Raw genomic sequence first — 25,903 nt, 5'->3', positions numbered from 1 at the left:
ACCATTTTTCACTGCTTTCCCTCTGAACGTATTACCTGTTTTACTAATTCTTTGTAAAAAATGTCTACCAAAACACAAAACTGTTATCAAAGCAGGAAAGATTTGCAGCTTTTGGTGGTATGGTTAATATTAAATATACAGCAATTTATGCATATTTAATAAGCTTTGGCTGCTAGAAAATGAGGAAAAATCTACTACTAGTGGTAAAATACCCACAACACAGTTTTAGAGTAAGTGAGGGATTAAAATAATGAAACATTACACATTCTGTTTGAAGAGATTAGGACTCATACCTCCAGGAAGCGAAACATTACAGACAGGATGTTTTTGGTGTGTGGACGAAGGTGCTCATTGGTCGGAATACGGTGGATGATTTCCAGCACCAGCTTCCTCAATTGCTGAAAAAGTGGGTAATATTTTAAATCAAAGGATCCAGCTTCTCCTACACTTCACCATTTGATATAGTTCAGTGACTGATTTACCAAGTTCATTTTCAACAACACCAGTACAAAGAGAATAGTCACTGAACATTGATGAATATAGATTAAAAGTGTGTAGGAAGAAGGCCAAAGTTTGTCTTTAGCACACACCTGTGTTGGTTTCTCTTGAAGGAATTGCACCTCTCCATCCTGAAGAAACGTGAGGAAGCGAGGGATGATATGTTCCAAGAAGGTGGAGTACTGAGGCGAAGATGTCACATTCTGAAATTGACAAGCCCAAGACATTTTATGCCATGTAGTAACTCAGTATATCCTGCAGTCATGTTTCACTGCTGTGCAAATTTTACTTAAGGTTTTTTCTTTGTTGCTGCAGGCTTATTTCACTGCATCAGAAACACAATATTTTTCCTAGTTCAGTTACAATTCGAAAAGCCCTTAGACAATTACATTTTTGGGAAAATCTATAAAACTTCTTAAAACCCACCATAATCCATCAACAGGGGCAAAGAAAATGAATCCCCTCCATCACACACTGACAGCATTCATCAAACTTACCTCAAAGTTCTCGCTGACCTCCTGCATCATCTTCAGCTTAGTTTCATCAGCTGCAAGTTGAAGGACAGAATGTCGCCATTAATCAAACCTGCTCGTGATACAGTTCCACTATTCATAACCATCTCCATGTGCTCAGCAGGTACTCTCAGATCTTATCAGTTTTACTTTCAGTGTCCAGATTGATCAAAAGGTACATTAACGAACACACTCACACTTCAACACACTCACACTGACAAGCACTCTCCCAGACACACGTACCTTTGACTGGACTAAAGCATATCGCTCTCATCACATCGCACATGCTGAGCACAGGTGCACCATCTAAACCATCGTTTATTTTTCTGACACTAAGCAGAAAAAGACTCAGTAAAATGACATGGTGCATGCTAATGAATTTATATGTATGAGAAATATGCTCTTTTAATTTGAAACTTTAATTAATCAAATCCAAACAAGAAACATTATAAGACCTTTCTATTTTGGGGGAAAATTTTACATTAACTCTTATTGTACAAACATCCACTTCCTACTCTTAATAACTTCCAAATATTAAGCAGAGCACTTAAAGTAGCTGACTATCAAATTGGATTAGTGGCATATTGCATCTGATCACCTACTTGTGCACTAAAGAACACCAGCCCAAAAGTTAACAAAAATAACATGATGAAATGGAAAAAAATCTGACTCTGAATTATTTACTGACTTACATATACAACAAATAATTTAAGTAAATTTGTGTTTGATAGTATAAATGTAAATTAAATACAGATAGATCTTTTCTGAAAGCAGTTTCTTCCATTTTTCTGACATCTGATATATGTCCTGTGTAGCAATACAGTTTAAGGTCAATTAACTTACGCGTGTTTGTGTCTGTGAGTGCTGCCACAAACTGCAGGTACTTCTTCATCAGTGTGGTCTGGTCGACCACAGTGGGACTGGGTGCAGGCACAAAGGCCATGGTGGCAGCTGGGAGAGACTGCGCTGCTGTGGGGACTGGGGGCAGACAGCAGTCTGCACAGAGCTCAGTGTGATTTCATGTACACTGCGGAAAAGACAGGAAATAAGAGATTCACAGTTGTTGGTCTAAATAGGTAGAAGATTGAAATGAAAGCTGTAAGTGTCGACCAAAAAAAAGCGTTGTTACGGTGAAAATACTGTGTTTGACAAACTAACCGGTAACAGACATAAACATGCCTCCTTATAGGCGCACAGTGATGACATCATTACAAGCGTCAGCTAGCTCAAATTCTATACACTCCGACAGTATTTGTGAATTAGTGACGAAGCTTTCGGTATTAAAATTGGAACCACTGTATTATTAAGAGCTTTGTATGCTTATTTGTGCGCGCAAGTAAGTCACAGAAGACACATACAATGTTGTTTTTTGCAGAACACGTTAGCAGCCGTTAGCTAATAAGCTAGCTTTCCCAAAGAAAGAAAGCGCTCGTGCATCCTCCTCTAACGTTTACTTTAAACTCTGTTTAAGACTAAATAAACACAGACCACATGGAGGACGCACCTTTTCTCAGACAAGAAACGCTAAAACGCTACTAACATACAAGAGGCTGTGTACACCTAATGTTTCGCTAAAGTTTTAAATAAAAAGCGAACCATCTGCACTTACCCAGCTCCACAGACAGGAAACGGTCGCTCTGTATCCGCCGCGGTCGCGCCGCTGCTCTGGGCTTGCGACCAGTCAAGATGTGTAATATTCCTCCGCGTATTGCATATCATATTTTCCTTATGGATCTAAAAACACAGTGTCATGTGTTTGTTTGAAATATGAATATGCATAAAAGTGACACAATCGATGTTCAATTTTGTGGAACTACGTTTTATTTGGTCAAAATGTTCCATTCTAGTACCAGCGGAATGATACACAGTGAAAGCCAGTGGATATAAGACCATCGTTTTCGATGGTCTTGTAGTTCGTAGGATTGTTGGCTGAGGGAGTAAATTTGCGGGTAACTGCTCGTGATCGCTGGCGGAGTAAATTTGCGGGTAACTGCTCGTGATCGCTGGCGGTAGTTTCTGTCCATGGATAGTATCCTCTGGGAGCGTTGTGCTGTACTTTAGCGCAATAAAGAGCATGTAAAGCATTTCAACACACATTGCAGTATTGCGTAAACTATACATATATTGCTTAGGTATGTTTTCTACATTATAAAGATAGCCAGTAGTTTAAGCAAGGAATTTATTTTGCCTGTCCAGCTTTACTATGGATTAAATTCTGCAGTCTTGGCTTATAGATGCATTATACTATCATGTTGGTTTGGTTTATGGATCTAAGTTCTAACCAATGATTTCAGTCATAGTAAAGAAACCAGTTATTCAACTGTAAATGAATAGCAGTTACAGTTAGCAGTTTTGGGTTGGCACCTTGTGAGAAATCGGTGTTGTTTGTCCTCATTAATAAAGGTTACTGCACCTATTTTTTTATTCTATTTTATTTTTTTAGATTGCCATTTCTGCAGTAGCAATGTTTATATAATAATGTTTAATTTCCTTTCTAATCAATTATATCAATGCAATGCAATGCAATGCAAGTGTAATGCTGGAGGAGAATTAACGCAGCCAGAGGGATATTTCACAACCTGGCAACCTAAAAGATTTTAATATTAATGGATGATAACTGATGAATGAAGAAGTATGAGGGATTGGCCACGAGATGCAATGATACTGGAACAGAATTAAGTTGATTTATTCATTGTTAAACACATTTCTTCATTCAGTTGCATTAGTCAGCATGGCGTGTTTTTACCACAAGATGGCAACCTGTTGAAGGAAACAGCAGGCCAGTAAAATCTGTACGTTCTGAAACTGTCCATGTAAAACAAACATCAAGCAGACCCTTTGTGAATAATAAAACAATGTAATGAAGCTGGCATGAGACATCATTTTGTTATCGATGCCTGGTGTGAAGATCTTGATATTTACAGCTGATTGTTTTAATGAGATAGAACATTAATACATGTAAGTCAGGAGTCTTGAGTTGTGAGTATTGTGTTGTTGTTGCCATTCATATATTACATGCATAATACCATGATTCATTTTAAAGACTGCTTCTCAGTTTCATGGTCACCATATTAACTTGCTGTCATGGACACTTCCATGGTCCACAGATGAAAGTGCATGTGGATGGCAACTGAGCTGGAGATCTGCTTTCATAAGGCTTGTTTTAATAGCTATGGAAATTGTGAAATCTGGCTGAAAGCCGCTCATTATTTATCTTGCCTGATCTCTCAAGCCCATCTCCTGCCTGCTTGCTTTGCTAATGGGGTTTAATTCATAATCCTCTCCTTCACAACCTCCTCCTTCCATGCAGTGAACCCACTGGCAAAAGACTGCAGAAAGAGATATTTCCTTTCAGTGAATGTCGTATATAATGTAAAAGGTAATTTGACATATAATGTGACATTCTCATTCTCTTTCTGGCTCTGTTCCCAAAGTAATAATGATCTGCTAAAAGATGTTTGTCTCAGGCTTATTGCACTGTCCTGCTCATTTCATTAGTGTTTTTTTCTGACAGGGGCTTTATCCTGAGAGGGGAGAGTGGATGACACACTGGTTCTCCAGCTTTCCAAAACCACTCATCTGTCCATTAGATTTGTGTTTTCTCAGTGCACTGCTGCGGCTGCTGATGCCCTTATGATGAAGCCGGATCACCCCTGCATTATTTCTCATATAGAAAGAAGTGCACTTTCTGAGTCTGAAGCATCAATGCCCCGAGAATCCATTCATGCATCTAAAGGCCCGACGCACATTCACTCTTTTTACTCATATGCGTGCATGTGGTCTGCAAAGTGAGAGAACATGTCTCTGTGAACCAAGCGGGTAAACATTTGCATAAAAGACTCAGACCTGGCAGCCCTCCGCTTTGTGAATATGCTTCTTATTAGAAATATTAATTTCACGACTGTTGTTCTTAATTAAATCAAAGTTGATTTTGCCATTTCCAGGAGCTGTTTTAGTCAGCTGGGATTAATGTTGGAACTGGCAGGCACCTTTTGTCTGCCAGTAATCAGAAAATAGGTGTGATGTCAGTGCAAAATATTCTGTATTTAACTCAGGGAGGCAGTCTGTCACCGATGATGGTAACTACTTTGCACAGGCTTTGCAAACCCTGTCTACAGCAAATCGAAGGTGTTAGTGGTCACTCGCTGCTGCCACATCCTGCTTCTGCCACTTTCTCTCCTTTTCTTTCCTTCTCTATTTCTTTTTCTGTCTCTACTAACATCATCCAAAATTTGCTGTAATGATAAAAAAAATGTAAACTTATTTTATCAAGTTTATGTCTAGATTCGTTGCAGTTGTTGTGTTGTACAGTCCAAATACAAATTATAGACCACAATACATGCTTTCAAATCGCATTGCCAGATTTGAAAGCATGTATTCAAACACCATTCATCTGTGAAATTTTTCTTTTAAATGTTGAAACTAACAATGGTGGAAATTGAATACATTTACTCAAATACTATTTGCAGCACTTTCTATTTCTTTATTTTATTATTATTATTATTATTATTATTTATTTTATACTTTTGCTCTGCTACATTTAAAAAAAAAAATGAAAAAAATGAAACCATTTACTTATACAGTTAGTTAGATTAAGTTAATTAAAAAAGTTAATATTTTATATAAAAGCATATTATAATCTTATAAAACACAGATTAAATCGATGGTTCCTTTCTTGTCATGTTTGAAATGAGTTGTTAGGAGTTCCACCAAAGAGACATTTCCATGTAAAATTCTCAGATGGTCTAAAAGAAATGGTTTATCAACTCAATCCCCCCCCCCCCCCCCCCCCCCCCCCCCCCCCCCCCCCCCATGATCTTTTGGATGGGTTCTGACCCCCTCGGTTGAGAACCACTCCACTACAGCACATGTGTGCACAGTAGTGACAACAAGGTCCACCTCGACTAGTAAAATGCTTCTCATCTACTGGTGTATCAGTACTATCTAACAATGTTGTTGTATTAGTACTTTTACTTAAGTAACAGCTCTGAATGCTTCTCCCACCACTGATTAAAATTACATTTTCATATGAATGTGGTTTAAGGGACAGAACAATGTAGGACACTGACTGTGTGACAACAACAGTGCCTTTAATCTCCAGTAAGTGAAGAGAACAAAAGGCTTTTCACTTGGAAAAGGTACAAACGTGCCTAACCTGACAGATTTGGAAATATTTTATCACGATGAGTCAGTCATGACGGTACGCAGATGTGATGCGTTGACGTTAGTTCGTCTGAAACCACGGATAAGACTGGTAGCCTTTAAAAAAAGTCGCTTTGCATGTAATCACTTCAATAACTGCTTTTATTGACATGTCTTCATTTGGTTGTTTATTCAGGGAAAATAAGAATTCACACAGCGTTCAGACTTCTTTGCCGCTCTGAAGGACAAAACTGAATAATGTGTAATCAGTGGATACAACCAAACTGCTCCTACTGTCATCACAAAACCCCCGATTGACTGTGAGATTGGGAGCATGGTTGGACACCGTTTTCAAAGCACAGCAGTGGGCCTTCCAGTCTGCACACCAGGCTTTATTGACCTTTCACAGCCAGGCGGGCAGCTAGTGCTAATTGTTTACCACCACATCCTGTTTCTTCACTGCTTGTTTTATTGAAGAGACTCCCCTGCATTTAGAATGATTTATCATGTTTTCGAAGGCTGGGAAAATGTGTAATTCTTTCTTTAAATGGCCCTGAGGAGTCTGTCTCCTTTTCAGAATGTATTCATAAAGCATAGGCAGTATTACAACTTGCATACATATCATCTCTTACTATCCCCAATTTTATGGAGTAAATGCTGCTTCGCTGACCTTATCAAGCGATTGTGTTCTGTATTCATTGTTAATTCATGATTGAGATACTGCACGCAGTACAACACCTACACGTCTCACACACATCACCCAGACAGCAAACTATTGAATCACCACTGAAATAATGTCAAGTGGATGTATCAAATTGATGCCTGACACTGAAAGCAAATTGAAAGTACTGATTGCGTGTCTTGACTAAACATTAGATTTTCAATTATTCATCTTGCAGAATACAGTCACTATTCAGGTCAACAATGTGAAACGAACAAGGTGAATTATGTCCCTGCGCACACAAATATGAGACTGGAAAAACAAAATCTAATGGAATTGTTTTAGAATTTAGATTAATAGGGCAAAAAGTGGGCATTAAATTTAGTTTATTGCAGTACAAACACATAACATGCAATCGTTTTTTACTTTCTCCTTGAAGGGTCGTCACATTCCCACCTGAAGCTGACGGTAGACAGAAAGCAACATCAGTCCAATAAGAACAACGCTGGCTTCAAAAACCACCACATAGACCTAACGTAGCCCATTAATGACTAATGACTACATTTAGTGTTTTTTCTGTCATGCGTGGGAACAAAATCTGCAGCGGAAATTGTCAAGACATGTGGCTACGCATGACAAAATCAATACATTTGATTTGACATTATTATCATCTTTAATTGGTAGACAAAGTTGAGATTTACATTGGATCAGAGCATGTATATATATTACTGAAACTGAATCCAGTGGTACCAAGCTCTGTACTTTTTGAGATACAGCCATTTCTATATCATTCCATATTTAGTCCTGAGTCAAATGGGGTTGCTCATTTTTCATAAAAGCACTAGTGGAAACACAGGTTCCTATGATCCATTGTGACTAACAACTTAAAATAAAGGATGTTAAGAGAAGTTATAGCTGCAGCCTCACACTTTGACCAGTTTGAAAGATTTCAGTGGATTTGAGCATCCCGATGAAAACACGTAACTGTACTTGTACAAAATAAAATGACTTTGGTGGATAATGGTAGAAATGGTATGACTTTAGCTATAGTTTTAAATCTATGGTGATAGATTTAAAGTAATAGCTGCAAGCAACACGACTAACACTTTGCTTTCATTTGTCTTCTAGAGTAGAACGACGTCTGAAAAATGATTTTCTGTTTATATCTTTGTCTCGAAACTAGCACAGTAAGAACTTTCCTCCATCTCGTCCATTGCGGTTTTCACTTCCTGCCCTCCAGCTTAATTTAACGTCATGTGACTGCAAACAACCTATTAAGTCAAAATATTTTGGCAGGAAAGTTGGTAATAGGCACATTGACATATCAATTTAATGTTAGCATTCAGTACTGAAAACACGACCCTCGTGCAATGTTTCAGCTAAGATGACGTGAGACAGCCTAATTAACTCTTCATTGCTTAATTAACTTTCCAGCTGAATAAATAAACGTTTGACAAACTGCCCGCCGGTGACGTCAACCTACTACAACCAATCTGGGAGCCTCAACAGACACCTTTTGTGGTAATCCTCTTTCTTAAGAGGAGCTGTCCGATCAGCACCACACTATGCGCCCTGTTTGTGCCAGGAATAGACGCGTTAACACAAGGCACTTTGACGGGGCTTACAGTGACCGAGTCTGCCTTGATCGGATTTCCTGCTCAGAACTTTCTTGATTTTTCTCGTCAGGCATGGCGCTGCTTTGTAGAAGTAGTTGTACGTGATGTTTTTTTTTTTGGTGAACCTACATTGGAAACATTTTTACGCACTAAACCTGAGAGTGGATTACGTTACAGTGTTTTAAGGGTTTAGTGTTTGGCTTTCACTTGCACCTCCACTTTCCTTTACGGTAAACGCCGCCGGTATGTTTCTACTCTTGTACGGATTGTTGTGTCTTTGCGCGCTGGGCTGCGGTCAGCGAGCGAGCGGCCAGGCGGACGATGGAAAGCGGTACATCTGCCGGGCAGTACCCCTCAGCGGCGATGCCAGCTGCCCCGTGACTCTGTTGCCCGAGTTAAACGCCGGGAGCCAGGAAGAGGAGCTCAGAAATACTGTCATGCAGCTCCGAGAAACTATTTTACAGCAGAAAGAAAATATCTCCAAACAGCAAGGCACCATCAACGAGTTAACCACCAAGCTGTCTCTCTGCGCCTCAGCTACCGACGATAGGAAGTACGAGAAGGGAGGTTCCTGGGGCAAAGAAAAGCAAAATACCATGGGGGATGTTCCCAGAGATCCTAATGACACCATCGACAGTCTTGGAAAAACCATGCAGGGGCTCAAGGACCGTTTGGAGAACTTGGAGGTAAGTCGGTACCAATTGCGCAAAGCCTAACACCTGTGCCAAAGCCATGCGTAAAAGCACGGTTTGATTCTCGGTACGGATTTACAGGATTACGACACATTGTCAACTCACGGCTCAGCAGCAGACTAGCACCTCTGAGAGCCACTGGAGTAGGCCTGCGTATCATGACGATCAAATAAAGGTAGCCTATCTGCAGCAAAGGGATTAAGTGTGTAATTGGCCTTAAACTTTCTATTACGCAGGACTGATTATGTGACTTGACTTCTTCTGCTTGTCTGCTAACTGCAGGGCTTTAAAAAGCATGAGTAATGTTGATCTTAAAATGATGAACTGCAAATTGTCAGTGACTCTGATTGTTAATTTCTAGCCAGGGATGATACCTCTCATGCATTATTGCACAAAAGGGACATTCTGGGGGTTGTGTAATGCCAGAGCTAATTTAACACACTTGTCAATACAAGCTAATTAAATAACAGGATACAAAAACTGAACGAAACCTCAAAACAAACAATGCAAATGTTTTCCAACCCTGACATTATATTTGCAGGGCCTGTCACTCAGGGACAGTTTATAGAGCAGTGATGTGATGCATCATTTCCATCTCTCAGGGGACTCATTGTCCCTGATTATCCCTATGTGCTTCCTGCTCATACTGTCCTGTCCATCCTTCCTTAGCAACAGCAGATGCGGGCAAACGTATCCGGCGCCTCGTTCCCCAGTGAGCTCCGCGACCTGCTGCAGCGTCGGCTCGGGGAGCTGGAGAAACAGCTCCTGAAGAAAGTCAGCAACCTGGAGGAGGAGAAGAGCATGCTGTCCAATGCCACAGCTGAATACAGACTGAAGACAGAGAGCACCCTGAACGCCCTGGTGGAGAGGATCAGTGAGCTGGAGAAAGGTAACTGCAACATGGGCAAATTCACATCATCATGAACTGGACAGATAGCATCAAGGTGAAGTGATGTAACTCACCTTGAACAGGAGGAATGTGTGAGGTTTGGTGTCAGCCAGGAAAATGCTACATGGCACAGGGGAACACACGTAAGAGTACAAAAAACATGCAGCTAGTAATACTGTACATCTACACTAATGGAGAGGAGGCAGAGGAAGACACTCAAAAGTGTTGAGAGGGTCAAATTAATCAGAGATGGTGACATAAGAGCAGCAGACATGTAGATATATATTTGCATATAAAGGTTGTTGAGGCTGTGTTTTACATCACAGCTGCATATTGAACATAAAGAGATGTGGTGCTGCTGTTTCCCCACTTTCATCCACATTCAGTGCTTAAGAAGTTTACAGGGCACCTCTCACCTCTCCCACCCTTCCCCGTTCTCTCTCTCTCTGCCTGTACACATTACAGGAGGAGGAGACTTCAAGTCCCCAGAGCAGTTCAAACTGTCACTTCCCCAGAGGACCAACTACCTGTACGGCCGCATCACCAAGAGCCTGCCAGAGATGTACGCCTTCACTCTCTGCATGTGGATCAAGTCCAGCGCCAGTCCTGGCATAGGGACGCCCTTCTCTTATGGTGTACCAGGGCAAGCAAATGAGATTGTGCTGATTGAATGGGGCAATAATCCAATAGAGCTGCTCATTAATGACAAGGCAAGTAGTTTCTGCTTTAAACTTTTATGCTTATGATGAAATGGTGACTCGTTTAATGAAATTCATAATGAATTTCCCTCTCATGTCAGTGGATGCAACTAAATCTTACCCTTCTGTGTGGCTAACTTCTCTTTTCATTCAACATTCATACATGTGCTTACACGTACATTGAAAGTACTAAGTACATTGTATTTTGACCACAGGTTGCCCAGTTGCCTTTGGAGGTACGTGATGGAAGGTGGCACCACATCTGCATCTCTTGGACCACACGGGACGGCCAATGGGAGGCTTACCAAGATGGTGGGAAGCTGGGAACTGGGGACAACTTGGCGGCCTGGCACCCCATCAAACCCGGTGGGGTCATCATCCTGGGGCAGGAGCAGGTAAGGAGGCACAGTCGTACCTTGAAATCTAAGATGAAATTAGTGATCAGACTCCTTTGTGTTTGAGGCATGCCTTTGTCTGGGAAGCTTTTAGTCATCACCTAGCTCTTTTGTCATGATCAAAGAAAGCACCCACTTACCAGGAATTACATCACCGATGACTTATCTTCTATATAACCTTTTTTTATATAAACACAGAACAGACAGTGAAGGAAACTAGCAATGTCCCATCAACTGCATGGTGCAGTAGGTTCACACTCTCACCAGCCAAACACTTCAAAGTGTAATGTCAAGTAGTTCAACTAATAAGCAGATGGAAACAAGAAGATTAATCAGGCCTGAAGCAGCAGGGATAAGATGGTGGCAGGTTAACAGTGAAGTGGTCACTGCCCACAGACGCAGCAGTCTCCCTCAAGACCAATCTGTGCATTATTAAAAATGTCAGGATGTAGGAATGAGATGCATCAGTCTGTTAATGTTACGATTTACTAATCACTATAGTTTAGTAGGACCCGAGAGGCAGACAATAAGCACGGAAATGAAGGGAGCCATTTAAACTCAAACGTTTTATTACAAGAACAAAGAAAACCTAATGCAAGAGGAAACAATGGGAACAAACAATAAACACAATCTCCTAAACTCAAAAACAGCCCTAAACAAAATAATCTACTTCTCCATGGCAAGCGGGTAGGAACTAACAAACACTATAGCAAGAAAAGCAAAACTAGGAAAATCCACTTTGGCTAATAAGCTAAACAGAAACAAGATACGGACAAATGCGACTAGGAACAGGACAAGACTACTATGAGATGAAGAGACAAGGAAATGGCTGGAAAGCCTAGTGTGAAGCTTGAACAATCTGGCGGCGAGGCATCTCCACCACGCCGCTTAAACAGGAGGGGAAATCAGTGGATCAGCCTCAGGTGCGTCGTCTGCCCTCTGAACAGCCAGGCCACACCTCCACTGCAGAACTGGAACGAAGCTCACACACAGCGCAATTCAATTCAATTTCAATTCAATTCAATTCAGTATTCCTTTATTAGTCCCACGAGGGGAAATTCCAATATACAGCAGCATCAATAAAGTGTATAAAGTATTACAGAAAAAACCTAGCAAACACAGAAAAACATGACCGCGATAATAACAACGCACAGTATAACAGTTACGTTCTGTGGAAATCAAATCAGCAGTGTTGGAAGACTATGGCTCGCGGTTAGCTCGCTGATGTTAGCATTTAGCTCAACGTTGTGCCTAAGTACAGCCTCATAGAGCTGCTAGCATTATAAAAAAGCTTAACTGGAAGGCAACATAGTTGTTGAGATGATGTAATGAAGGGTTACTTTCACTTGAAAGTCCACCTGTACATAATACACACTGCATACTGAATCCTATATATTGACAGTTTGCATTAATAGTATGTACTGTAGTATTCTGTAACAGTTCAGACAAACCTTTGTGTGTAATATAGGGTGATGTTTGGATAATTTGGATAATTAAACAAGTATTGTAGTGGCCTTTTAGGTCTCCCTAATATAATGTTGGAAATAACAAAACACATTTAATTTCCATAAACTAAATCAAAATCCAATCAGTGGCATCTCAGATATTTCCAGGCGTTTACACGATTTGCGGCGTTGAAGAAACTGGCGAATAAAACACACATTGAATGCAAAAGTTTAACAATTGTTCCATCCAAAGTTCCACAGACTGCCCCCTCCGCCTCAGAAAGATGATTACCTTTGATGGTGTTGTTGCTGTTGATGCTGTTTGCATTTACATCCTGCTGTTTATGGCCCTTACAGGACGTGGTGGGCGGCCGCTTTGATGCCGGACAGGCTTTCGTGGGCGAGCTGAGTCAGGTGAACATTTGGGACCGTGTTCTGAAGCCGGTCGAGGTCCAGTCTATGGCTAACTGCAGTTCATATATGCCCGGGAATGTGATCTCCTGGCTGGCGAGCAATGTTGAAGTGTTTGGGAGGGGAGCGTTCAAGCGGCCCTTGGAGATGTGTCAGGAGCGACTGCCCAATGCTTAAAACTCATCTGTGTGCATCTTTTACAGTGTTTCCATCCATTAGGCATTTCTTTTTCTTTTTATTATTGTCAGGACTTTATTTTATACATTGATGTGTAACAATTTCGAGAGATATTTGAGATTCGCGACACAGGTGGGATCCTTTCAAATTAAATCGGTGCAGAACATTTTGACAGTCAGACCTGTAGCATTGACTGTGCAAAGGCACCAAAGTTCAGATTATTTTGTGGAGGCTTAGCACCATCATTGACTGGTGGCAATCAGAGAGCTGTGTCCCACAATTTCTTTCTTTAACATAATTATGGTACTTCAGTCCTTCAATACACCCACCACCATGGTAAAAGGTCCCTTCAGGTATTGGTGCTAAGACATCCTTGTCCCCACACAACCCTCCCACACAACCCTCCCTCCACTCTCAAATGCTTTGAAAATCCACTCTAGTCCAGCACAGACGCACACATGTACCTCTAGTCTACGACCACAAGTCCACTGAGGTTCAGACTGGCTGACAGTTTGCCGTTGACATGTGAGTTGGTGTTGCGTGCTGTGCGGATGCGAGCAGCAGGAAAGATTAAAGGTCTGGCTAATGTTATGTCTGTTCCTTAACTAGGGAATGGGCTTAAAGCCAACATCAATCAATCCTTAGTCACTTTTAAGGGGAATGTAAGAGGGAAACACAATTTGGCCCATTATCCGTCATGTGATTCTGGCTGGTGGTTGGAGCATGTGTGCAGTGTATTTCTGTTGATGTTGTTTTCCAGCTTATGTATGAATTTAGGTAAAACTTCACCATGCTGGGAAGCTTTACTCTTGGCATGCATAACTGATACCAGTGATGCTGGTCAGTCTATCACAGTGCTTTTCTTTTCTTGCCTTTTCCATTTGAGCCAAACCCGTTTAAATGCTTAATCGTGTTGAAAATATATTCATAGCGTCCATGTTGTGAAATATTTTTATTTGTGACTTGTGATATTGTTGCGGTACACTGCCTAGCCAAGCATTCAACAGAAAACAGAACAGATTAGTGCAATCCAAAATGTATTTTGAATGTGCTGCTTGTACATGAATCGTTCGTATATGTTGTGTCTGCTCAGAAAAAAATGGAATTTCTTGTCTTGTGGCCTTCTTATGGAGACTTAAGTGCCATTAAATCTTTCCAAAGTGTTGAAAAGTGTTTACTTTGCCATTAAGTGAAAACATGGAAAATAAAAATGAAAAAGAAATCACTGCTGCAAAATTGATTTACAAATGTCTGTGCTTCATCTGTTAGCCAATAAATCGCAAGTTTTCTCATGATCAGCATTTTTCCTGTAGTACATTTTACATATATTTGCTCTTTGGGACCAATGTGAAAGAAATGTTGGTCCTCTGAGATCTTTCAGTGAATCTAGTAGTCCTTGTTTAAGCTTACAGCATACCTATGCCAGTTGACTCTCACCTTTGTCGTACCTGTGAAGCTGGTAAGGTGCCACAGGAGTGACACGAGCTGTTAATTACACAGGCTGAACAGGATCTTTAGACTCAGATGGCTTGGGTCAGGACAACAACAGGTGTCCTGGGTGGCATTAGTAAGGCTTAACAGATGATGGAGGCCAAAAGGTCATGGGTGGCGTCACAGACACACTCCAAGAAAGCAGCTTTCAGACCACACTCTGCTCTGAAAACATATTAAAAAGAAATGTTTTTTGAAGGCCATGAGGTACGATCTTCAGTGGGACCCACGCTAATGAGATCGAGTTTTGTTGTTGCAGCCTTCACATTAAGGTCTTTAGTGAAGTATTCTGATTATTTGTGTTATTCACAATGGCTGTTTTTCATGGGCCTCGTCTGAGCACAGAAATACTTCTTGAATGTTCATGTTAGTGTCAGGTACATCTTTGTTCCTTTCTTCATAACGTCATTTTCCAGACACACAGGAAGCTCTGTATCTTATGGCCTTTTATCTGGGCTTAAAGACAAGCAAGAGGCAATAACACAGAAGTCTTGACCTGGTTTTTCAGAGATGCATTCAATCAATAATGGTCATGGAAGTGGAAAATACTGTTGAAGGCCAGTCTGGATCTTTTCATGTTTCATGAGCCTGTGTTCGGTGTCTGTTGTTGGATAAATAGGGTTGGTTGGAAAATGGTTGGTTAGTTGATGATAGATCAAAAATGGTAAATGGTGATACATGATGAGTTATGATTCCCCATGTTAGTTCATGTTAAAAGAGCGTTTACTTACTGTTCTCACAGAATTTAGGTTTTGGAACATTAGGTAGTAACAAGCAAAGACATCACTAGTTAGTTAAAACCTCCCCAATGGTCCATGGGCGGGTCGCCAAGATGTCCCATCAGAGAAAACATGAAAGTATTCAGTTTCTGTGGTAGTGTTATCAGTTTTTATTGAACTTGGACCAAGGTAAAGCTCAATGCTGTGGCCCCATTGTGTTTTCCAGCTTTCTATTTCAAAAAAATAAATAAATAAATACTCGGGGGAAAAAAACCCCTTCTACTTGAGTGTGTTAAACTTTTATTTCTCAATGGCAGGAGAACAGTGATTCTGACAGCTGGGGATAAAAGTTTAGAGTGTTACCTTTCAAAAGAAACTAAAACCATGTATGCACTCCAAAAAACAGCTATCAATTTACTTTGGGTATGTTTTGGATAGGCATTTTAGGATCATTTTTGCCAGACTGGTAAGGGGTTTTAATGCTATAAATATAAAAATTGTTGAGACTTTTTATTTGTTTATTTTTTAAAATACAAAGCACACTTGAATAAAGCTGTTTGCGAAATATATTCAAAGATGTGTGTCTTCACTCAAAGTTACAGAGCCACTGGCTAACGAGTGACTGGTGAAATGTACACCTTACTGAGGGAAGAAATCTACATTAATGTTGGACATACATGTGTAAGGCCGGAGTGGGACTCATTTTCAGCCCTGGAGTTTTATGCCTCAGACCGGCCCACTTTAGATCACGACCTATTATTATTAAAATCATGTAATTATAACCTCACATGTTAAGTCTACAATAGCGCACTGTAATGTAAAGCCTTGTAATTCAGTGTATTTTTCTAAAATATTTCCAATTCAGTGCAAGTAAGGGTGCACAACCTCAACATTATTCTTTACAACACATCCTCTTCAACAATATCTGAATCTATATTCTGTTCAAATAAGTGTTCGTTTGTGCATAGAAAGTGGTTTATTGGAACTAATGCTCGCTTGTTCACACACTGTGTTACAACAGCTCACCTGTTCCTTCCATACTGGCAGGAGCAATCTCCTCATCACTACTGGCTCCTGGCTCTGCTTCCCACACTAAATCACATTTTAAAAATGGTCATAATTCTCAGCACAAATCTCCCCTTTTTACGAAGCCTTCTGATCAATTCAGGTCAGATTCATTAATGTAGTGCTGAATCGTCTAGCATCTCACGGCACTTTTCATATAGAGCAAGGTCTACACTATACTCTTTCTATTCTCATTCTATTAATTATAATAATATTCACTCAACGAGCAATCCTACCTGCCGTCTCTGGACTTGTGGGCTCATGGCTGGTGCTTGGTGCTGGATCTTGCTTCTGACTCTGAGGGGCTACAAGACAAAGTTTCCCAGTTATGTGGCATTGCATCATACTATAATTTAAATAACGTTATGTTATATGCCACAACGCTACACAATTCATTGACATGATAATTAATTAACCGTTTCATCGTCTTCATTTGTCTTTTCCAGCCGCAAGCTCATTTTAGTGTAAAAGTTGCCAATTTTAGCACATTTGGCTGCGTCTGTTTCCAGAGCTTTCCTCCTTTTAATTCTTTTCTCCACGCCACCCTTGCTCTTCCTATTTTCCATCTTTCAAACTACACTGACAGAGTGCACGGACGTGTTACGTCAGGGTGCGTCTGCAAAACAGCGGCCCAAACATCAGACCACGGCCCACCAGGAATTGTCCCGGTCCTCTCGATTAGCCACTCCAGGCCTGTATACGTGGCCCCTCTGTGAAAAATGTGGCTCCATTTAAGGCCCCTGATTTGGAAAAATCCTAGATCTGCCCCTGTTTTAGACCTTAGCTGACTGACTGCAACAAGTACGTTGCCCCAGAGTCTGTGGTCCCAAGTTATGCTGCAAACATTACATTCCCATGTCAAAAAAGCTGAGAAGGTGAACTTGTTGCTTACTTACACATCCAGAAGACACAGAGCAATGCTGGCATTGATTTGAACAATGCATGGTGACATTTTTATCCATTTATTTACCTGTTTATTTCTATATTTATTTATGTAGTCAGTTATTTTGATTTAAATTTTAGGTGACATACAGTGGTTGCTATGGGAACCTGTGATGTCATAGTTTGCTTTGAACACATGCTTTGATTGCGTGCTTTGATCTTACAGGGTGGTATATATTTGAGGTACATGTAGGCTTAATCTACATTCTTTCAGTGCATAACAGACCTTTAACTTGACTGTAACAACAACAAGCGCAGACGGCAGCTTGAAAACAGCTAAATATTCATCCACGTTTCATTGTACACAGCATTAGATCAAATGGCGCGTTCTCCTGCAGAGGACCTTCAGATTTTTAAAGGGAGCGTGCTTGGAAAATGCTACAAGGTGGAGTCTTTCCTTGGTGAGGGTAGCTTTGGTTTTGTAACTAAATGCCGCCACATTGAAACAGACACGGCAGTGGCCATCAAGGTCAACAAGAACCACCCCTACACGTTTTTCCAGGCGAGAAAGGAAATTGACATTCTGAAGCAGCTGCAGTGTTTGGATCCAGACACTTGCAATATTGTGAAGTGGAATGGCTTTTTCTTTGACAGGGAATATATTTGTTTAAGTTTTGAGCTATTGGATCAATGCCTTTATTCATACATGGAAAGCAGAGATTTTCCATGCTTCCCCATGACAGAGCTGAGACCCATAATTTATCAGCTGGCCACAGCCCTTTCCCACCTCAGTTCCAAGGGAATTATACATGGGGACCTCAAACCAGAGAATCTTATGGTTGTAGACCGCAAGGAGCAGCCATTGAAAGTCAAGTTGATTGACTTTGGCTTGTCGTTACCTGTGACTGCTGTTGAGGCCGGTGTCTGTGTGCAGACCATCTACTACAGGGCACCAGAAGTCATGCTGGGCATTCCTTTTACTGAGGCCATAGATATGTGGTCTCTGGGCGTGACAGCTATTGAACTGGCCACAGGGCACTGCATCTATCCTGGGAACATGGATTATGAAATGTTGAACTTTATCGTACAAACCCAGGGGCAGCCAGCAGACCATGTGCTCGACCGTGGTTTGAGCACCAACTGTTATTTTGAAAGACAAAATGATGGCCAGCAACATTGGAAATTTAAGTCACTGGAAGAGTTCACGAATGAGACAGGTTTCGACACTACAGACACAAGGCCTATCAAACCAAAGTCTCTCGATGAGCTTGAGTTCCTGATGGATGATGGAGACAAGCATGGTCGACATCAGTTGGTGGACCTCATTAAACAGATGCTTCACCTGGACCCTGAGCAACGCATCAAACCCCTAGAGGTTCTGCAGCATCCTTTCTTTACTGACAGCATTCCACAGGCATCCTGTGCTGACACCTATCCGAATGTGAGACAAAGAGGAAGAAACAACTGAAGTCAGCTGTTATCCCAGGGGCGGCTGGCCGATAGAGGGCGCTAGGGCGCCGCCCCCTGTGTCTCACACCATATAGAATCACACAGCCTTTCCTTTAATAAAACGTTTTTTTAAAATGACTTTTACATGTATATTCTTTGTTTTAAAAGGGCAAAATGAATAATATAGTCTGAAGTGAGTTACTAAAATGTAAAATCTGCACTAAATAGTCAGATTAGAAATTACGTTGTCTACAGTTACTAATAGCTTGCATATATCCAGCGTACACATCTTTCCCCATTGACTCTCGTTATAACTTTAACATGCGCAGTTCATTCCTCATCAATACAAGAGATAGGAGACAGCGGGGCGCAGTCCCTCTGATCGCTATACACACCACCGGCCATGGGGTGGCAGCAGAGAGCGAGCGGTTTGTTCACCTGCAAGCCTGTAATTAAAACCGCCAAGCGAGTGACGTTGAGCGCAGAGTGTCAGAGTAATTAGCAAACAAGATCATTAGTTATTCACAGAGAGAGCCGAAAAAGGAGAAAATGGAGAGAGAAAATTCAGTGAAGTCACTCAGGATTTGCTGTGTTTTCATTGTCATTTAAGGTTGCTAATATAAATGTTAGCTAACAGAGGCACTTTGGGCTTTAAGCCTGATGGTTTGATTGTTTTTTAAAACAAAATGTCCAGTTTTTGTTGGTTTCATGTGTATGTATGCTGTTTTTGTTGTTGTTGTTGTTGTTGTTTTGAGTATGTAAATATAAATATGTTGTTCCAAACAATTAGCTGGACAGAAGAAGCACTTGGTACTCTTGGAAGCTGTGAAAATGAATTGTTTCTCTTTTTACTTTTGAAGTAAAAAAATATGTATTTATACATTCTTTGTTTCTTAATGATGGAAAAGGAGATTTTAAGGGTTTGTGTGTACCAATTATATCTTATCTGGAGCAAAACATATAAACACTGGGGAGATAAGTTTAAATTCACTAACTGGTAACATTCACCTGCATTTAACTGTCTGTTTGGCTCAGCAGTAGTGCTTACGTATACCCTAGCAGTGATCCATAGTAATAGCACATCAAACGAATCAGACAGCAGGAGCAGAGAACACTGACTGCAGGACTGAGATTACAGCCGACTCCCTGCCTGCTGGATTGGAAGACGACACTGGAGAGGTGGACGTCCAGCCAATGCTGAGAATAACAGCTGGCAGTTAAGGTGCTTCTTCAGACGGATAGGAAGTACCAGTCTCTCCTACATCCCGTTCTTTCGCTGAGCCTAACCCTAAGCCTTTCCTTCCCACACTGAATTGACTGACTCTAAATGGAAATGTGAATGATTGTATGTCTACATTTGTTAGCCTGTCCTACCTCTGAGGATGGACAGGATAGACCCCTAAATTGATAAAATATGACAAAATAAATACTAATAATACAAATAACTGTAAAAATGTCCAGATTCTCTGTCCTCAAAGATAATGTTCTTTTTTCTTTCTGTTTGTTTTTGCTCTGTGACTCTGATCTCACAATTACTACGATTTGCACTGAAGACTGTCTTTTGCCAAATATCAACCAAGGAAAGACAATCTGACATATCAAAAAATGGCACAGACCTCTTTCTTTAGGATTATTTTCATTCCTATAACATTTTTGAGTTTAACAACTACCTACCAGTAAGAAGATATATAGCATTCACAATGATTTTTGTCAGATTGCCTCAACACCAAGTTTTCAAATATGGAACAACTTCAGCAGGTGTGAGTGAATGAAATGTTTTTCTTCTACAAGCTGTGGACAGCTGCAGACTTTAACCATAGCAGTGTTTTAGCTCAAGGTCAATCGCGCTCTTCTTAGCACCTGCAGCTCTTTGACGGCCGGCATTCATCAGGAAACTCACACTTAATAATGTTGTGACATCTCCAGCAGAGGAAGTTGTCATTAACCACCATCAAGGTACTAAGTGGCATAAAAATAATTTGACTGACGTCAACACAGTCGGGAAAGATCCAAGGACTTTGTTTGTTGTGAGGTAATTGTACAGACTCTCATTTTTGGGTAATTTTTATTCAATTTTATTCAAATCAGTGGATCATAATGTACATCTGTGACACCAGTAAAGCTCAGTTTTCAATTTGATAAAGTGTGTTTCAGTAAAGTGGTGGCTGTTGGGGAAGGAATTCTTTGGTCCAGGCTGAAATGCTTCAGCAACTAGAGGATGGAATACCAGGAAGTGCAGTGTAGGCATTCATGGTGTCGAGGATGAATCCTAATGTCTTTGGTGATCCTCTGACCTTTCCTCTAGTGCCACAAGCAGATAAATATTTTCACTTTTCCAGTTATCTACAGTTTGCTAACTTTTTTGTAATCATGCTTTCCAGCCAGTGAATCATCATGATTGTTGATCTCCAGACTCCCTCTAAATTTGCAGTTTCAGGTGAAATTTTGCCTTTAAAGTTGGTATAGACGTTGATGTCCCCCCAAGGGTAACTTGTAACTGCTGATCTCTTAGCTTTTCATCTTGCATCATCCTCAAGTCAAAATTTTAATTTGTACTTATACTTTGTTATGACCAAATAGCTGCAAAGCTAATCATGTTCCCATCAGACGCAGCTACACTTTGTAATGAGTGCCAATTAGCAAATGTTAGCATGCTAACCAAGATAATGAATATGATTAACATTGTACCAAACATCAGCATGTGAGCATTGTTATTGTGAGATTTTATCATGCTGACATTTAGCATTTAACTCAAAGCACCACTGTGCATAATACAGTCTCATCAGAGCTGCTAGCACGGCTGTCTTGTCCCAAATCCACAATACATACTGTTTTTAAGCAAGTATGTAGTGTGTGTTCGCACTGGAAAAGTGCCAAAAAGCATCCTCAAAGCACATATGCAATGCAGAAAAGAAATGGAGGAAGCTCACAGCTGAAAAAAAAAATCTAAATTTAATTAATTGTGCTGTATATCTGTTAGCATGAAATTGTAAAGTACATTGATATTTTTATATACTAACAGCTAAAACAGTACAAAGATCAAATGCTAATATCATTTATTCTTCTGCAAAGCAAAACTAGGTGCAAACATAAACATCACTGTGAAAAAAGAGAACTCCATTCAAAGTATGTGTACTGTATATTAACACTCATTGTATAAACATGACCTTTACATGTCCTATTAATTCATTATGAGTTCACTTAAATGTCAGCCCAAGCTCATTCACAGATTGAGCTATATACATCTATAACATGACAATATGCAAGAGGAACATTGTTGTTATAACGTCTCGTGCCTTTTCTTCTCCCAAATATGTGACAGACAGTTAAGAGTATTGAGCTCCATGCTGCAAGAGGAGTGGCTCTTTCTCTCCCCTCTCCACGTTGGAGAAGTTGAAAAGAATCGAGCTTTTACCGTCAGAGTCTTGGTTCTTCAGGAATATAGCGTTACTGGTGGCAGCAATCTGCAAAGATGACACATGTAAAACTTAGTTTTCTCAGTGTTGTTTTTAGATTAAAAGCACGAACTATGAAGAATGATGGCCGGTCCAGTATCAACTCGTGTTGACATGTCTGTGCCTCACAGAATTTGTTGCTCAGGCATCATTTATTTCTGGGCACAGACAGCCTCCTTGTGGTCATAAAGTGCACTCAATCACTGATGCTTTTACTTATGAGCATTTGGATTCTACTCAAAGAGAGTCAATGAAAACATTCATCAGTGATTGGTTACTGCTAAACATGATAAAGCACATCATTTTTACTATCACGTCACCTTAACAAACCAAAACATGAGTATACATGGCATGCATTGAACCCAAAGTTTGTTACTATATTTATTTCCTGATTCATGTCCTTTACTCACCTCTTATCACCCCTCCTTATTCCTTTAAACCCTGTAAGTCTTGCATTGTAATGTAAAAGAATACTTATCTTTTGCAAAAGAAAGTTACACATATAATGCAAGTTGTTCTTGTAAGATGTTGCAACAGGTTCAGTTCTGCACCTGTGATCTGTGGTGATGAAGGGGGCGGCAGGCGATGACTGTGATGAAGGAGAAGGTTGCTACAAGAATGGCAGCGCAGGACAGGATGAAGAACATGTGGGTGTTGGCTGCAATTGACACAGAAAAGAACTTCTTTGTCTTTTCAGAAGCAACGTTGCAGTGAAACATTTCAATAATAACTTGTTTGATGGAGTTAAGGAGACAATCATGTTCTCTATTAAAATGGCCAGAACATTCATATTGGTATCAGAGTCTGTTGCAACACTTTGTTTCATTGTTTTACATGTAAGGCGTGGAAGTGCAGCTCATCTGAACTGAAGTGCATCCTGTAAATAACCACATAAATAATCTCATTCAGTATCCTGTCCTGTCTCTGATCTGATCCTGTTGCTGCTCCACCTATAAGCCACACAACAGAAGCTCTGTTCAGACGTCAGCTTGTACAAATGCAGTCCATGCAAGGGAGGTGAGAACATTTGAGTGCATTAGCCACCCTTACAGTTCTCTGTGTGACTGCATGACCCTGTCAACCATAAAACACTATGAGGCTGCCTGTTCAAATGCCCTCAGTAGCACAGCAGAGGTCAAAGGTGACAGTACCAAGTCCACCTTTCCATACTTTCCTTAGTAAAAAGTTGCTTATCAGCCACTGAGAAACTAACACTAAAAGCTGGTCGATGTGATTTTTAGTTGGATCACATCAGCGGTGAATCAATTGAACTCAGCAGTCATGTGCCGAGCACCCAGATCACTCCATGCCTGGATTCCTCCATTTCTACAGTTCCCTCTCTGTCTGTGGAACAAATGCAGCTAAATGGCTTACTTTTCCTCTTGACATAGAGGCTGAAGGAGGTCTGCAGCTTGCTGATGTCATTGTGGACACTGATGTCGAGGCAGTGGACGCCGGCGGAGGTGAAGGTGTGGTTCAGTCGCAGAGTGTTTTCATGCAAAATGGTCAGCGTGCAGCCCCCCGTCATGTCCGACACACAGTTGGGCAGGAAATGCCAGCACACCCACATGGGAGGACTAAACACACACACATACACACACAAACGCATGGGAGGATATTCTTCTTCATTTGAACTTGTATTGATCAAATATGTCAAATTGAATAGTGAATACCTGCCTCTCTGCAATCAGGATAACTTGTATTTAATTGCAATTAACAGAAAATTCAAAGTGAACAAAAAAACACAGCTCACCTTCCATCGACGTGAAAAGCCAAACTGGTGTTCTGAGACACCTCATAATCTGAGGGCCCCTTCAGCTCGATGTTTTTAATGGCATCTACAAATCGATTTCAGTTATTAGCCATTTCATCAGTTTCTAGCGTCAGTTTAGACAGTCCTCTACTTGGAAAAATACAGCATGCCTTTCATATGAATCCATTTTGAGCATTCATTTAGTACTGAACAGCTAATGACAGTTAGGTGAGATCATTTCACAGTTAACATTTAACCTTTTGAGGGATTTTCTGGGATTAATTTGCAGGATGCAGGGAGTAACCTGCCTCAGTCTGCCCTGTCTTATTGACATTTGTTGAAAGTGCACGTCATCATCTGATCTTTCTTGAAGGATTAAGCTGTAAGACTAAAAATGAAGATCTAAACTTTACATAAACACGCCTGCAACAGCAACGGCATCTAGTTGCTTGTGTAACTAATAACTAATGTAAACTAACCCAGCACTTGAACATCCATGGAGTAGAAGTCAGTGAGTAGAGGTGCGTATTTGGTCACATTCACTCCTACTTTCAGCCGCAGTGTGTAGTTCCCTGATTCTGCATAATGATAGCGGACCACCGGCTCAGTCCCTTGAATCACCTCTCTGCATCAGAGGTCAAAACATGTATGAAGGACAAAGAAAAGCCAACTCTGTGTTGATATTTCAAATATGGAAAACCACTCTTACCCGTTCCCCAAGTCCCACGTATAGGTGAACTTTGCCTTACTGAAATTCTTTTGGGGATCGAAGAGTTCAAACATGGTCTCAGTGGGAACATCTGAAGCCAGTTCTCCTGTGTCCCTCACATAGGTGGCATTTCCGTCCATCTGATAGAAAACCAACTTCCCAGCAATATTTTCTGTTTACATGAAAGCATATACTTAGTCACGATGCCTGGAAGAAAAGAACAAATGAGAAATGCTGGGTGACCCACCCAAATCTGTCAAAGGGTCTGTGGCCGCTGCCACACCCTGGACGACCAGAAGAAGGAGCATCAAGATCCGTACCGCATTTTTTCTGGAAGCAAACATCCCACAGGTTAAAAAAGGGGTGAAGAAACATCACATATCTTCCATGTATCAGGTGTTTGACGTACCTGTCCATATCTGCTCGTCCTCTCACAGGAGCTAAAGGGAGGACCTCAAGTAGAAGGTAACCCTCGCAGCAGAGTGCTTGGACATGAGGAGGAAGAGGGGGAGACGCGGCTCCTTCTGACGGGCTTGGAGATTCAGAGCATGCAGATGGGAGCTGGAAAGGCTTGAAATTGTCACCATGCGTTTCAGTCATGTGGCTCAGGAACAACGATCGGCCTTTAAGTAGGAGTTCCCGGCTCAGGTCACATCCCTGTCAGTGATGAGGGACTTTCTACTATTTGAACTTTTATCTGAAAACAGAAGCAACCCCTGAATTTTGATGAACACAGTGGAGGTGTATTGATCAGACTTTGTGGATGCAGGAGGTATCCACAAGGGGGTGCTAAGAAATCAAGAATAACCCTAAAAGCGGGTGATTCAAAGTGGCTGGTTGCTGGGATTATTTCTAAATTATGTTTAGATTACCAGGTTGAACTACAAGGTTACTGTCTGCACTGACAGGCTGCACTGACTCATGTGCACAATAAAAGTATCATAACATTTTCTATTCTGAGATTTCATGTATTCAGTTGTTTTCTAAAATCCGTGTTTCAAAAATGGAATTGCATGTATAAAGACATTAAGGAATATTACAGTCTGTCTTTTCTCTGGCTAAAATATAGAGATATAAAAGTTTGGATTGCAGACCCAGACCTGCCAAAACCCCAAAAGGGCCCAAATTATGTTTGGTTTGCGTCCATTGAATTAATATGTGCTGCTGAATGACACTATCAACTGAAATAACAATTGCAATTGCATTATCCATCATTCAAGCAGGTCGGATTTTGGACATGACAT

At 40.8% G+C, this 25,903-nt stretch overlaps 3 protein-coding genes across 4 annotated transcripts in view; 1 reads left to right on the top strand and 2 right to left on the bottom strand.

Moving 5' to 3' along the window:
* Positions 1–2,658, bottom strand: part of trrap (transformation/transcription domain-associated protein) — a 76,878-nt gene extending 74,220 nt beyond the window's left edge. For both annotated transcript variants that reach the window (XM_070990154.1, XM_070990155.1), the window contains exons 1-5: positions 2,620–2,658; positions 1,854–2,037; positions 996–1,045; positions 591–701; positions 294–398 (exon numbers count right to left, since the gene is read on the bottom strand). In XM_070990154.1, the coding sequence (XP_070846255.1) occupies positions 294–398; positions 591–701; positions 996–1,045; positions 1,854–1,953 (366 nt within the window). In that variant the 5' untranslated portion in view covers positions 1,954–2,037; positions 2,620–2,658. The remainder of the gene's footprint in view (positions 1–293; positions 399–590; positions 702–995; positions 1,046–1,853; positions 2,038–2,619) is intronic.
* A 5,715-nt stretch (positions 2,659–8,373) lies between these two features.
* nptx2b (neuronal pentraxin IIb) lies at positions 8,374–14,435 on the top strand. Its single transcript, XM_070990608.1, has 5 exons — positions 8,374–9,115; positions 9,791–10,010; positions 10,476–10,720; positions 10,924–11,103; positions 12,906–14,435. The coding sequence occupies exons 1-5, from the start codon at positions 8,675–8,677 to the stop codon at positions 13,134–13,136; spliced, it is 1,317 nt and encodes a 438-aa protein (XP_070846709.1). The 5' UTR covers positions 8,374–8,674; the 3' UTR covers positions 13,137–14,435.
* Positions 14,436–22,068: 7,633 nt separating this feature from the next.
* tmem130 (transmembrane protein 130) lies at positions 22,069–24,967 on the bottom strand. Its single transcript, XM_070991138.1, has 7 exons — positions 24,943–24,967; positions 24,660–24,831; positions 24,430–24,575; positions 23,951–24,035; positions 23,572–23,774; positions 22,749–22,855; positions 22,069–22,206 (listed from the first exon to the last, which is right to left on the bottom strand). The coding sequence occupies exons 1-7, from the start codon at positions 24,965–24,967 to the stop codon at positions 22,069–22,071; spliced, it is 876 nt and encodes a 291-aa protein (XP_070847239.1).
* Between the last annotated feature and the right edge of the window lie 936 nt (positions 24,968–25,903).

This window comes from Chaetodon trifascialis, chromosome 21, assembly GCF_039877785.1.
Source record: "Chaetodon trifascialis isolate fChaTrf1 chromosome 21, fChaTrf1.hap1, whole genome shotgun sequence".
Lineage (NCBI taxonomy): Eukaryota > Metazoa > Chordata > Actinopteri > Chaetodontiformes > Chaetodontidae > Chaetodon > Chaetodon trifascialis.
The sequence above is the reverse complement of the archived record's forward strand: the minus strand, read 5'-3'. Positions and strand labels throughout refer to the sequence as shown.